Source organism: Cetorhinus maximus, chromosome 7 (genome assembly GCF_964194155.1).
Source record: "Cetorhinus maximus chromosome 7, sCetMax3.hap1.1, whole genome shotgun sequence".
Lineage (NCBI taxonomy): Eukaryota > Metazoa > Chordata > Chondrichthyes > Lamniformes > Cetorhinidae > Cetorhinus > Cetorhinus maximus.
This window is the reverse complement of record NC_135885.1, coordinates 28090885-28106290: the sequence shown is the minus strand read 5'-3', so window position 1 is coordinate 28106290 and position 15406 is coordinate 28090885. Positions and strand designations below refer to the sequence as shown.

The following is a 15406-nucleotide window of genomic DNA, read 5'->3' as shown; positions in this document are numbered from 1 at the left end:
TGCTGTTGTCGTCTGGCTCTGTCATCTGGCTCTGTGGCTGTAGGTCTGGTTGGGAGTTCAGTGACAACCTCCTTGTGAATCTTGTTACCTCAGACACTGCTCCTAGCTGAAGTGGAGGTAGGAGAAGTGCTGTCTGAATACCCCCTTAGGTGGGTATGGTTTTCTATTGAGAGCCCTCCTCCTCCTTCCTCTTTGCTGCCTGTGCTCCATCTCCCTGTTGTGTTGCCACCCAAGAGGAACTGCAACTGTAAGAGTGCCTGACAGCAAGTTTTCTGCTCAGTGACCGTCGAAGTCCACTCCTTCCAAAGGTCCAACAGCACTCCCCTTTGAGTCAAAGAACCTGTGCGAGCTACTCCAACAACGCACAATATTTCCACTAACTCTGCAACAGCAAAGGAAAGACAGAAGCACCTCTTCTGAAAGTCTCTTGCTGATGCCTTTCAATAGCACTGGTGGGGGTTTGTTGTGCAGAATGTTCAGCTAGGAGTGTTTAAGAGAGGGCATTAACAGGCTTGTGAGGTTCAAATGGCAGTCTGGTCAGCAGTGTTAGACACTGGCTGACACCACGATCTACCCACTCTGGGTGTTACTGATGTACGCACAAGGTGACTGAACTATCATCCTTCCTAAAATGGTGATGGGTGCAATCTGGGCTATAATTAGTCAGTAGCAGACTGGTTGCTATTTTTAGCCTCTCTGGGCTCCCGTAGTGCTGAGACCAGTGGTGCTCCAGAGTGGAATTTTGTTGCCAGTCTTGTTTCGCTTCAATGAAGACAAAAGTAGAGCAGCACAAGTATGAAAACTGCAATATGTGAAAATTCAAGCTGTTCTCTGCATCATTTGCTTGCTAGTCATTCTTCACTTTATTTATTATCCTGCAATATACTAACTCATATTTATTTCATGGAATAAAACCATTTGAAAAAACAGTCGCTTAGCAGTACAGAACTTGAGTCTTGTTAAAGAAAGAGGCATGCTGTTGAAGCTTTTCATCTTGCACTCAGCAGGACAGGCACAGGAATCCCTTTGAAGTTTGACATTCTTGCATGTGTCCTGATGAGTGCCAGACAAAAAGCTTTGACAGCATGTCTCTTTTTCTTCCAGAAATACTCATTTCTAAAAATGTTAGGTTTTTAAGTTTTACAGAAAAATATATAGAAAAATATTGAGAGGAAAGCAGTACCCATGCATAATTCATATAGAGAATTTTGGATCTGTGGCATCAGGGCAAACAGCAACTTTCCACTGAAATTGTTATCCCATGCACCTTTGTGCTCAATGTGCAAGTGGAGAATTTATGGACACCAGACACCAGGGGGTGGACTTGAGCTGTCTTTGGCTGCATTCATGAATGAGACTAACAATATCAGCTGTGATTTGCTGAAGTCCCAGTTTTCCTTGTGCCTGGTGCTCTGGGGTAGCATTTCTGCAGGAGCTCCCAGATCTGTTCCATACTATTGGTGAAAGATTGCAGGAATTTCCAGGGAAACAGCTTAAATGATGCTACATGCTGTTTCTCTGGGGTATCTGCTCATCTTCTGCCAAAGGGAAGGCAGATGATTGGGAGAACCCTGCTCAGAAATTACTGGCGTATATCGCCAGAAGGGGATTTACAGCATAATTCTCCCCCAGATGATGTTAAAGATTGGAAAGGCAATATGTTCCTTTAAGTTTGAAAGGCAAACTTAAAGAAACTATCTCAACACCTTGAACTAATTTATTCTTAATGCCAATAAAAAATGACTTATGTCTGCTCTGCAATTGTTCAAGAAAAGTATGATGGAGTGTATGGAAATTGGAGTGCAGTGGTTTAAGGAGACAGTTTGAGCTGAACACTTCAGTAGCAAGCTGTGGAATAAATCAGTGAAGGAATCTGTAATATTTAGCTCATTCACTTGACTAACTTCACTGTTTGCCTTGTCAACCTGTTTTTCTGACATTTCCAAATATGTACAACAGCCACCACTGGAAGAAGCAGCCAGGCATGAAGACCACTGCGTTTTTACAGACTCTCACTTCCGACCCCTCCTGGTGGAAGTATAATGGATGAAGGTACCAACTCCCAGGTGATCTGTATTGGCAAACCTTTCGTTTGTGTGGGGGCTGCAGTCGCACTTAGTTCTGCGACTGCAAACCAGTGCCACGAGGTGTCGAATGAATCTAGCAGGACACAGGAACAGGAGCAGGCCATTCGGCCCTTCAAGTCTACACTGCTGTTCAGTTAGACCATGGCTGATCTGCGTCGCCACTCTCTTTATCTGCCTTTTAGTCCTTCTTCAGGCAAAGCATCACACTGGATATTGTCCCTGGGCACCAGCACACTCCTCTACCCTCTTAAAGAAACACCTGTATAACTAAGATGAAGGCAAAATACTACGGATGCTGGAAATCTGAAACAAAAACAAAAAATCCTGGAAAAACTCAGCAGGTCTAACAGCACCTGTGGAGAGAAAGACAGATTTAACATTTCGAGACTGTATGACTTCTTCGGAGCTAAAGAGAAGTAAAAATGGGAATTGTGCAACCTGTATAACTAACCCTTCACAGTGTAATCTGGTTAAGGGGGCTCAAACTGAGGATATTTCACTAATGGGTGTACAGCAGCCCTAACAGCAATTCATTTCACACACGCAACCCTAAAACTCACTCTCTTCACTAAAACAGGATAATGCAAACACATCTCTTCAACTCTCCCACATCACGGGGCACACAACTGCTGGTGTTCCCCTGATTCACACTCACGGGAGTACAATGCCTGCAAGAGAGGATGTCCCTACTTTAAATCAAAGAATGCCCTGCAAGGAGAAAGTGACAGAGCTCATGGGGAAGCACTCTGGTCTTGTGGGTGATGATAAGGGCAGCAACATATTTCCAGCACCAGCTTAGTAACTGAACACCTCTGCTGCCCTGCCATTGTTCATTAACATTACACCAGATAGAAGCTTCCACATCCTTTACCGTCTCTTTGATCTCAGTGGGGCGATGCTGTTCAGTTCATTGCTCCTCCCCTCCTTCACTGAATTATAGAATGGTTACTGCACAGAAGGAGGCCATTCAGCCTGTTGTGCCTGTGCAGGCCCTCTGTAAGAACAACTTGCCTAGTCCCACTCTCTTGCCTTTTTCCCATAGCCCTGCAAATGATTTCTCTTCAGATAATTGTTCAATCCTCTTTTCAAGGCTTCGATTGATTTTGCCTCCACCACACTTTCAGGCAGAGCATTCAGATCGAAATCACTTGCTGTGTAAAAATGGTTTTTCCTCTGGGGCCATTGCCTCTTTTGTCAGTCCCTTAAACCGGTGTCATCTTTTGGTTCTTGGCCTTCTGCCAATGGAAACAGTTTCCCCATATCTGCCCTGGCCAGATCCCGCATGACTTTGAGGATTTGTCATAGCATAAGGAAGGGGGAGAAACAGCATTGGTTCAACTGCCTCCTGAACAACCATGATATTGATGAAAAGGAGGAAACTTGAGAGAGATAATGGTGAAAAGGGAAGGCAGGCTGATGCCCATCCATATGTTGATACATGGAACTCCTGATTCATGTTTCTCGGGCGTAACCCCCTCCATCACGCTCTCTGTGTCACTTGCGTCTTCACCCCAGATACTAGGGAGAGTGTGAGCTATCTGCCCATCGCAGGCTGAGGAGGCAGCTACCTCGGACTTTGGTGTCTTAGGATCCAGAACTCGTGGGTACTCCCTGGAAAGAAGAATTTTCAAGGAACATTATAAACTATGTACAGACTCAGAGGTCATTGCCCAAGGATGTGGGGCAGCAGATGGCTGTGAATCCTGAGTTTATAGCTCTCATTATGCAGATCCCCAGTTACAAATCTACAGACTGAAGTCCTAGTGGCAACGGGAGAGAATAGAAAGCACTCTATTCTGGTGGCCGTGGTGAATGTGGCTTGTCTGGGACTTTTGGGCCCTGAAAGATGTGATTAGATCGGCCATCATGTTGAATGGGGACGCAGATGCATGGGCCAGTGGAAAGGGGCAGTGGCTAGTTTCAACTGGCTTGGTGTGTCTCAGGACAGTACCACATGCCAAGCCTCTAGCTTCACCCTCTGAACACCAATCAGTGGAATGGTGGAGATTGTTCCTTGGCTGCTGGTGCTATCACCAGACATGTGGTTTGGTGCTGGGAGCAAGCTACTAATCAGAGTTCCCATGACTTCTCTGATACAGAATGAATAGCCAGTCTCAGTGTGTGATACTGGCCCTTGGACTTCGCCAAGGTAGAGGGGAAAGATAAGCACATGCAGCCGCCCAAGGCAAGAACACAGTTAGGAAAAAATTGGTTGGCTTATGTTCACTTTGAACTTCATTGTAATAAAATATAATATACACTGCCATTGTTTTTTGTCATTCATGGAGGTTAGATGTGTTTATTTGCTGCTAGTTATTCACTAAGATGCTTTCTGTCAAAAAAAATACTTTGGGGCGGGATTTTCCGCACCTGCCCGCCGCCGGGATCTTCCGGTCTCGTCGCAAGTCAATGGACTTCTGGCTGGGGCACCGCCTCAACCACAACAGGGCCGGAAAATCCCGGCCTTTGTTCATAAAATTTGTAGAAGTACATTACATAGCAGTTCAAATTTGACAATACATTTAAGTACAATGGAGTTCAATTTATTTTAGTAAATGAGGTATCTGGCTCCCTAAGGCGCTTCATTACATGTGCAATTGTGGGTTAAATTTACAATTTTCATTTACGTTTTATGTCAAACCTTCTCTGGTGGATACAACCTGAGGGGTTTCCATGGTTTCCAGCCCCTCAACATACTGTGGTGCGAGGGCTTTAGACTGTGTTCTTTCCCCATTGAGCCTTTGCAGCAGCCGCCCCAAGCGTTAGTGCGTCTCTCAGCACGTAGGCCTGCAGCTTGGAATGATGCAGTCTGCAACGCAGGGCCGTGGACCGCTCTTTGCACTGGAAGACCAACAAGTTTTGGGCAGGCCAAAGAGTGTCTTTCACCGGGTTGATGATCCTCCAGCAGCAGTTTGTGTCTATGTGTGTCCCTGGGAACATCCCGTAGTGCAGTGAGTCCTGCTCAACAAAAACTACTGCATCTCTTTCCAGACCTCCTTTGCAAAGGCACTTTCCAGAGTGAGGTGGGTGACAGTCTCTTCCCCCATCGCAGCTGCTATGAGGGCAGTGTGTGGTGGTGCTGAGAGCATGGGTGTGAGTGAAGTGTATGATAGGCAGGGCCTATCTTGCCATCAGCCGAGCTACATCTTCCTGCTTGTTTGAAAGTTCTGATGATGGGGGATTCTATCAAATCATCTAACAGGATCCACCACCTCCCTTTCCCTGCTGGGTCTTGAGGATGTTACATGCAGACCACTGCCTGAAGCACTTGTGGGAAAAGGTGTTCTTCTGCATCAACTTTTCCACGAGGGACAGATGGTAGGGCACAGTCCAACAGAATGGAGCATTCTGCAGCAATGTGACCAGACCCATTTATTGCAACACGGGGACAGATAAACCTCAGGATGTAGTGACACTTGGTGTTTGTGTACTGAGGGTCTATGTGCAGCTTGATGTAGCTACAGACCAAGGTGGCTTTCAGGATAAAGGTGGTGTTGGGTTCATTTTCACCCCCCTTTTATCTAGAGATTTGTACATTGTGTCCCTATGGACACCATCCATCTCTGGTAAGATGTTGATTAATAGCTCTTACTCATGTGGGGGAAAGATTACTGTTACAGGATGAGGGCTGGATTGAGAGAATATATCTTTTACTTAAAAGTGGAGAGAAAGAGGTAAGGCTCTGCTAAAAGTAGATTGCATTACACCAAAGAGAAGACTTCAAGTATGTCAATCCCTCTTGTTGGTTCCCTCACCAACTGCTGCAGACCCAGTCCAGTAGCTATGTCCTTAGGACTCGGCCAGCTCGGTCAGTAGTGGTGCTACTGAGCCACTGTTGGTGATGGGCATTGAAGCCCCCCACGCAGAGTACATTCTGTGCCCTTGCCACCCTCAGTGCTTCCTCCAAGTGATGTTCAACATGGAGGAGCACTGATTCATCAGCTGACGGAGGGTGGTATGTGGTAATCAGAAGGAAGTTTCCTTGCCCATGTTTGACCTGATGCTTCATGGGATCCAGGGTTGATGTTGAGGATTCCCAGGGCTACTCCCTCCCGACTGTATACCACTGTGCCGCCACCTCTGCTGGGTCTGTGCTGCCGGTGGGACAGGACATACCAGGGATGGTGATGGTGGTGACTGGGACATGGTCTGTAAGGTATGATTCCGTGAGGATGACTATGTCAGGCTGTGAGACAGCTCTCCCAATTTTGGCACTAGCTTCCAGATGTTAGTAAGGGGGACAGGGCTGGGTTTGCCATTATCGTTTCTAGTGCCTAGGTCGATGCCAGGTGGTCCGTCCAGTTTCATTCCTTTTTTGAGACTATGTAGCAGTTTGATACAACAGCCATTGCTGTGGGTGTGGAATCACATGGTATGTCAGACCAGGATGGCAGATTTCCTTCCCTAAAGGGGCATTAGTGAACCAGGTGGGTTTTTACAACAATCGACAATGGTTTCATGGTCATCATTATACTCTTAATTCAAGATTTTTATTGAATTCAAATTCCACCATCTGCCCTGGGTCACCAGAGCATTACCCTGGGTCTCTGGATTACCAGTCCAGCGACCATAAAACTATGCCATTGCCATGCTGATGACATATATGCTGAGTGGACTGTAAGGTTAATTTGTAAGACCTGTTTTAGTATTTTCTGTCATTTAATGTGTAATTCATAGCTTTTAATCAACTGTAATTTGCCTGTTAATTCATATTTAACCTATGTTGATTCTGGGTTTTAGAGCATAGGTGGTTACCCAAGATGGTATTTAGTGTTTGCTTTGTTTGACTCTTGTATAGAAAAAATTCATTTGTTTTAAACTGTGGAACATTTTGATTTCATTCTTTCAGTAAATAACTGGGATTTTGGATTTCTTTTTTAAAAAAATTGTTAAATTGTTATGATCTTGGTCTCAAGACCAGTATTAACATATATTTTAATGAGGGCATTCAGGACTCTTCAGGTGGATTATAGAAGAGCCAAAAAGTGTGAGGGGAATTTGGAGGAATTGATTTCGTGACAAAGAAATAGGAGAAATAACTACAGCACAATTTTTAATGTGGAAAAAGTGTATTTATCTCAATTATGGAAGTATAGCAGGATTGGCAACAAAACCATCCCCCTCGTGTTTTTTTTTAAAAATTGCTTTGTCTCCTTACCTGAGGATTGTTTTCGTTTTCATTTTGAAATGAATGTGTCTTAAATTAATGTGTCCTCAGATTTCACCACAAGCAGGAAGTGAGTGCATTGCGTAAGGACTGATATGGTCCAAGCACCATTCCTTTCCTTTTGCTCAGTTGCAGACAATGTTCACCTGAGCTGGATCGAGAATGTAGGCTTGGCAGAGTGGATGAGGTGGCTGGGATTGTTTGTCATTCAATTTATTTATAAATGAATACGTAAATAAATACGTTTGTTTTTAATTCTGAGGGTGTCTTTCTATGGGGCTCCTCTGATTGGTTACTGTAACTTCAGAAGATTGGTGTGATTTCAGCCAAATCCATGGTGGCCAATTAGAACCGTCAAGGACAAATAAGGTTAAAGGTTACCAGTGGATTAATTGTATAAGCCTTTTTTTTTTGCCGGTGTTGGGAAAATTAAGCCTTTTCAAATGGTATCTCTGTTTAGAATAGAGGCTGCAGTGCTCTGAAGGTTAAGCAAATGGTCCTTGAATGCTATACATGGTGATAGTACTGTTGTGCTCAGTGTATATTTGTAAACCTAATCTTGTTTTCATTTGCAGAGTATCTTGAATCCAATGCAAGGCTTTCTCAGCACGTTGGCATTTTATGGCTGGACTGGGTGGGACTTTGATTTCTGGTTTCAGAGGCACGAGATACCTTGGGATTTGCCAACAACCTCTGCTACAGCAGAAAATGCTTATGAAGACCCTGTGGCAGCCTCACTCAATTATCCCGGATATCTTCAAGAACATGAAAAGATGATAACTGAAAATGGTCACGAAAATAACGATGAGCTTTCTGTCCTCTCAGAAGGTAATGGGAAAGCAAATGGTTTCTTTGTAAAGATCTCCCCCATCTACCAGGGGCTGTAACTGGCTTCCTAAAAATATCAGGAACAATTCCATAACTTCCATTGCTACCTATCCTTTGTTTAATCACCTTGAAAGTTTTGATCTACGAAAGAAGAGAGTCTAGGTTATAGATTTCTCTCTGACTATCAATATTGGTCTATGATCAACCAGCAGATCGCCTGACTGAAGTGAAAATCTCTGTTTGACCCTCCTCCCCACAACTGGGCTGACATCAAGATATATTGCACACTCTTTCGTTCTAACTCATTGATTCCCACTACCTATGAGTTTCTAAAATCCAATCCCGTGTTAACACTACTTCATGATTTATTGATCATTTTTGGCACTCCTTCAATCATGGCAGTGTCTCATAGGTGAGTTATCCCCGGTGTCCTGGTCAATATTTATCCCTCAATCAACATCACAAAAACTGGTTATCTGGACCTTATCATATTGCTGCTTGTGGGAGCTTATTGTACTTTCTTTCCTTTCTTTCTTTCCTTCATCCTTTCCTTTTTTATTTATTCTTTCTCTCATTATTTTCATTCATTCTTTCCTTCCTTCCCCTTTTCCATGGTAGAGCTTGGCTGTAACTGCCACCCCCCGCCCACCCCTCCGCCCAAAGCCTCCAGGCAGGTCACATCTTGCCCCCAGTAAAGTTGAACCCTCTTGAGATATCTGCGCTCCTCCAATTCTAGCCTCTTGAGACCCCTGATTTTAATTCTTCCAGCATTGGTGGCCATGATTTCAGCTACCAAGGCCCTAAGCTCAGAACTCCTTCCCTAATCCTCTCTGCCTTGCTTTCTTTTAAGGTGCTCCTTAAAACCCACCTCTTTGACCAAGCTTTGGGTCATCAGCTCTAACATCTCTCCATTTGACTTAGTATCACATTTTATTTGATAATGCTGTAGTGGAAGTACTTTGGCACATTTTACTATGTTAAAGGTGCTATATAAACACAAGTTGTTGTCTCTCAATGTTTGATGCTCCATGTTGTGGTAGAGAGAACATTAACTCAAATGACAAAAATGCCTGTGTTCAAACTCATGAGATTCTTGTTGGAAATCAAGTGGCGGTGTGTCGTTTGGACTAATAGGCTAGGTGCTACCCCCTTCTACTTTTAATTATACTTTCAAAATCCAAGAAGAAAAAACACTTAGCAGAGCAATACTGCATTTTATATGCTGCATTTTTGAATGAAGTATTATCCCTTTTTAAATAATCTAAATAGATCAATCTCAAATATAAATAGATGTTCCTCAAAAACTTGCTTATTGTGGATGCTGGAAATCTAAAAACGGAAACTGCTGGAAATTCTCAGCAAGTCAGGCAGCGTCTATGAAGAGAGAAATGTGCGAAGATGCGTGGGAGTTTAAGACATGCCTACTCTTTGTGTTGGATGCTGATGACATTTCAAAATGGTGACCACCACACCCTTGCCAGCAGTTCACTTTATACTTGACGTATAAGTTGAACCCAATTTTTGGAGGGATTTTTCGAGGCCCCAGAGGTCGACTTGTACTCTGGCATCTATGGTACATAAGAACGTAAGAAATAGGAGCAGGAGTAGACCATTTGGTCCCTTGAGTGTGCGCCACCATTCAGTAAAATCATGGCTGACTGATTGTGGACTTAACTGTACTTTCCTATCTGCTCCCTCATAACATAGACTACCCTGTAGATCAAAAATCTGCCCGACTTAGCCTTGAATAAGACCCAGCCTCCACTACTCTCTGGGGCAGAGAATTCTAAAGATTAACAGGCCTCTGAGTGTAGAAATTCCTCCTCGTCTCCATCTTAAATGGAAGTCCCCTTATTTTTAAACTGTGCCCCCTAGGTCTAAATTCCCCATGAGGGGAAACATTCTCTCAGCATCTACCTAGTCAAGCCCCTCAGAGTCTTTTATGTTTCGATAAGATCACCTCCCATTCTTTTGAACTTCAGTGAGTATAGGCCCAATCTGCTCAACTTTTTCTCATAAGACACCTCCTCATCCCAGGAAGCAGACTAGTGAACCTTCTTTGAATTCCCTTCAATGAAATCATATCCCTCCATTAGTAAGGAGACAAAAACTGTATGCAGTGATCGAGGTTCTGTCTCACCAATGCCCTGTACAGTTGTAACAAGACTTCCTTACGTTTATATGCCATTCTGCTTGCAATAAAGGCTAACATTCTGTTTGTCTTCCTAATTACTTGATGTACCTGCTTGCTAACTTTGTGATTCATGTACATGAACACCCAGATCCCTCTGTAGCATTCTGCAATCTCTCTCTATTTAAATAATATTTGCTTTCCTATTCTTCCTGCCAAAGTGGACAGCCTCACAGTTTCCCATACTATATTCCATCTGCCAAATTTTTGCCCACTCATTTAACTTATCTCTATCCCTTTGCAGACTCTTTGTATCCTCCTCACAACTTGTTTGCCTACCTATCTTTATATCATTGGCAAATTTGGCTACAATATACTCAGTCCCTTCATCCAAGTCATTAGTATGGTTGTAAATAGTTGAAGTCCCACTACTGATCCCTGTGGCACTCCACTGGTGACAGTTTGCCAACCTGAAAATTACCTATTTATTCTGACTCTGTTTCCTGTTTGATAGCCAATCCTCTATTCATGATGATATATCACCCCCAACACCATGAGCTTATCCTGTGTAGGAACCTTTTATGGGGCACCTTATTGATTGCCTTTTGGAAATCCAAGTGTACTACATCTACTGATTCCCCTTTATCTACCCTACAGAGAACTGTAATAAATTTGAGGAACACTGTTTCCCTTTCATAAAACCATGTTGACTGTGCTTGATTGTGTTATGCTTTTTCTAAATGTCCTGCTACTACGACCTTAATAATGGATTCCAGCCTTTTCCCCCAGTGACAGGTGTTGGGAAACTGTAGGCCAGTTAGTCCTTTTAATTCATTCATGGGATGTGGACTTCACTGGCTGGGCCAGCATTTACTGCCCATCCCTAGTTGCCCTTGAGAAGGTGGTGGTGAGCTGCCTTCTTGAACCGCTGCAGTCCATATGGTGTAGGTACACCCACAGTGCTGTTAGGAAATGAGTTCCAGTATTTTGACCCAGCAACAGTGTAGGAATAGTGATATATTTTCAAGTCAGGATAGTGAGTGACTTGGAGGGGAACTTCCAGGTGGTGGTGTTTGCTGTCACCTGTTTGCTGTCCTTGTCCTTCTAGATGGTAGTGGTCGTGGGTTTGGAAGGTGCTATCTAAGGAGCCTTGGTGAATTCCTGCAGTGCATCTTGTAGATGGTACACACTGCTGCTACTGTGCGTCAGTGGTGGATGGAGTGCTATCTGCCTCCTTCTCCCCTTTCTTGAATTGCCTATCCATTAGGACCTCCCCAGAATCTGAGGAATTTTGGAAGATTACAACCAATGCAGCCACTTTTTTTTATTTGACCTATATTTATTGTCCAACACAAATCAAAGATTTGAATACATCTCTTGCTGCACCATTGCCATATTGTGTTTCTCATTGTCATTTTAAGTGCTCAGAAAAACTTTAATATGATGTTACATGATGTGCCAAATCACCAGGACAGTGCTGCTGACTGGTCAGGTCACTGGTTGGTGAAACATCAATGGGTTTAATTTCTTCTGTGCATTACTATCATTGCGCAGGTTGACAATTATGCATATATTCATCAGAAGCCTTTTACTTTCTCTAATGAGAATGTCCTTTTGTAACACCATTATCACTTCTATTATTTAATCATCTCTTTGTACTGTACCCAATCACAGACCTGTTTCTTTTTTCCCCTCACTGTTTTTCCCTGGCTCTGTTCCTGTTTATAAGCTGTTCATCCATAACATCTGCTGGTTCTGACAAAATTGGTCATTTTTGGACTTTCCCAACATCTTTTCTCTTACAAATAACTTGATAACAGTTTTAGTAAACAGGCCATGACCTTTGCTCTCTGATATACTGAGTTAGCAGAGCCTAGATCTACTGAATAAGCCTGATCACAGTAAATTGCTTATTTGGGTTCGTATAGGATGTACATTATGTTTTCAGTCAATCTGAAGGTAAAACTTTAATCATGCTAGACCATTTCATATAGACTAAACTAATGACCAAATTCATTCATGTGTAAATGATTCACAGAAGCAAATACTTATGCAAAATGCTTTGGAGCAGTAGTAATAGTTTGCAATGTAAACAGCTGAGATGATTGTTTGGTAAAATGACCCTCTCAGTTCCTTCTGGTAGCTCTGAAGACGAGTCAATCGGACTCGAAACGTTAACTCTGTTTCTCTCTCCACAGATGCTGTCAGACCTGCTGAGTTTTTTTCAGCATTTTCTGTTCTTACTTCAGATTTCCAGCATCCACAGTATTTTGCTTTTATCTCTGAAATGTCAGTCTTTGGTGGTAATACAGAAGCTCTTCTCACCAAATTGTGTACACCATCAAGCATGTAATGGCACACTAAACAGAACTAACATAGTCATCAAGGCTGACATTTATTCATTGGATTTATTTGATGTAAAAACAATCTTCTTTAAAAATTGTCTTTTGTAAACAAAATCTTAATAGTCTAAAGTCTGCCGTCTACCATCCCAGTAAACAGTGAGATGATGGTCTGATATTTTTGTGTCTTCTCTCTTTGTATGACTTTCATACATCTCCAATTAAAAGACCTTAATATTTGACACAATTATGAATTACTTATTGTACTCTACATACAATAGCCTTGTTTGTCACTATCTTAGTAAACTGCCCACAAACATTTCTAGCTGCCACTTCACACTGCTGAGGATAATTTGTTACCTTTCAACCAACTTGACTAATTATGCTAATTCAAGATTCTTTGGACCTGATGGCAACTATAATATACTTTAACATGTCAGGCATATACTCCTCACATCAAAGGGAGCTTTTATCTTAGTTAAGTGGCCAAATGTTTCTTCTTACAGTCTATGGAACTCGGGCCAGCTACTTTGACAAGGGGGCAATCTCTATTTTAAAAGTAATTAACCTTGCTACTTAAGGCCAAAGACAAAGCATTTATTATTTTGGCACGGAATAGGAAAGTTTGAAGCCTGTGATGTGCTGTGTTAGATAGTCAAGGCAATAATAATAATATTGCAGTTTGTCTCATCACTTGTGATATGAAAGAGGAAAAATCAGCTCGGGTGCCTGCCCCTGCTTGTTGTCCAGTGACTTTCCCAGAGATTGCACATGGGAATTCTACTTCAGGGAAAGGGGGATTGGGCTTGATAGTTTTAGCCTCCTTAGTCAAATATCCTGCTAACACTTAGTCCAAGCTCACACTCAACAGAGCATCTAAGGTGACTGGTGCCAGGAAAAGGCACTGTCTTTGCGAAAGGTGGAAATATTTAAAAGCACTGCAGACTGCTTACTCAGCAAAAATTGGCTTTTCCTCAAAAGTTTTGACAACAGAAAGATTATTCTGGCTCCCTCTGAAATGCAAGTTCTGAAATGACATTATAGTAAACTAGCATTCAAAGGCTGTCTGAAAATTTCTCTCTACTATTTTAGTAGAGTTAAATAAATGGCTTAGCAACTGTGAAAAATTCTGATAAATGTGTGGAGCGTTAGTATAGTATTAGCCCATTGAACATCAGGATCATTATGGATCTGTTGTGGGCCTAGTGCTACTGAAAACAGCTGCCTGAATGACCTAATGGGTCAGTCCCATCCAGCTAGTCAGTCTCAAAATAGTCCTTTAAGACAGTTACACGGAGTACAACTGGGGCCAGTTTAAATTTTTAAAAATCTGAATTAAATGACTGTGTAATTGCCTTGAATTCACTCACTGTGGTTACTCTTGCATTGCTGAAAAGGTTTTCTGTGTGGTTTTCTTTTATTCTGAATGAATGCAGGCGCTTTCTGCTGTTCAATTTGATGTCAGTGAGTGGAAGTTATCAATCCAGTGACAAATTTTGGCACCAGTCAATGAAAGTTACTGTTTGGGGGGAATTATATGATTTCTGTGTTTAATGCAGTTAAATACTGCTGTTTAACTCTTTGTTAATTAAAGTTGCATCAGCCTCAGAGCAGGGTTCAAATCCAGTCAGGGCTGATAGACAGTAAGAGGGAACTATGTGAAATACTGGACATGCAAGAAGTCACATTTCAGTTCTTTTGAGGTTGAGATTCTACAGCACAAACAACACCAAAATTAACAACACATAGGCAGTCAGTCTGTTATGACCAGGCGAGAAGGATTGAACCTTTATTCAACCTCCTTGGTTGGCCACGACAAAGGTTTTAAATGTCTACGTTTCAGAATCTATTTAACTATTTATGCAGAATGAGCAATAAGGAGCCAATCAAACAAGGTTTTCTTGAGTTAGAGAAAGAACAAATTTATTAACCACTAAACCCGAGGCAAAAAGTAATAAAAACACGTCTCACACATACATATACACACATCAGAAATAAGGGAAGTTAGAGTCCAGTAAAAAAAAGTTAAAAGAATATGTGGTTAAATGTCCTTTAATTGTCTTTGAGGTGTAGATTGTTAAACGTGTGACCAATTTAGGCTAGCTGATTTCGTAGATGCTGTCAGATGTAGAAGATGTTGCGATTATTACAAGATCTTGGTTCACTGGTAAGTTCCTGATAATTGACTTCTCAAAGCGGGTGGCCAAAAGAGAGGGGGAGAGAGAGTGCAGCTTTTCAACTGGTTTCCTTTGCTCAAAACTTTCTTGACACTACCTGTGTCACTTGCAAATTCTTTTTGCAGTATCTGCAGCCTGGCCTGTTATACTTGACCCATTGTATATTTCCAAGAGGTTTTGGGTAGGTCTGTTTATGGCAGCCATTGTTTCAATATCCAGCACTTTGAATTTTAATGTCTCTTCCTTAGATAGTGATGACTTTCGATGGGTCCGAAGGTTTGTTTGTTTTTCATCTTCACCTTGGAATATGGCTGAGCATTTTAAAGCAGTTTTCTCTGTCTCAGTTCAAATTGCAAAATTTGAATTGTAATTCCACATCTCAGCTTTCCAGAAGCTGGTCAATTGGCAATGCCAGATGTTAGGTGACTTGTGGCAGTCATCATCAGTCAGTGTCTTTTCTTGTCTTTAAAACATCCTTTTTGAACAGTTATATGTTTGGTCAGCTGGTGAAATTTCAGATTTATCACAGATGTGCGAGTCACAGCATTGTGACAACTCTTGCTCCAAATCCACAAAAAGTGGAAAATGTCACACCGGAGCCAATAACTGCAATCTATGGTTGTGGTTAAAGTTTAAGGCATCTAACCATGCCCCCCTGATGTTCGGATGTCCAA

General features: G+C 42.3%; 1 protein-coding gene across 3 annotated transcripts in view; it reads left to right on the top strand.

The window, feature by feature from the left end:
* The window catches only part of gpr143 (G protein-coupled receptor 143), a 100866-nt gene that overhangs the window by 59993 nt on the left and 25467 nt on the right, over positions 1–15406 (top strand). For all 3 annotated transcript variants that reach the window (XM_078545249.1, XM_078545247.1, XM_078545250.1), the window contains exon 8: positions 7830–8082. In XM_078545249.1, coding sequence (XP_078401375.1) covers positions 7830–8082 — 253 coding nt within the window. The remainder of the gene's footprint in view (positions 1–7829; positions 8083–15406) is intronic.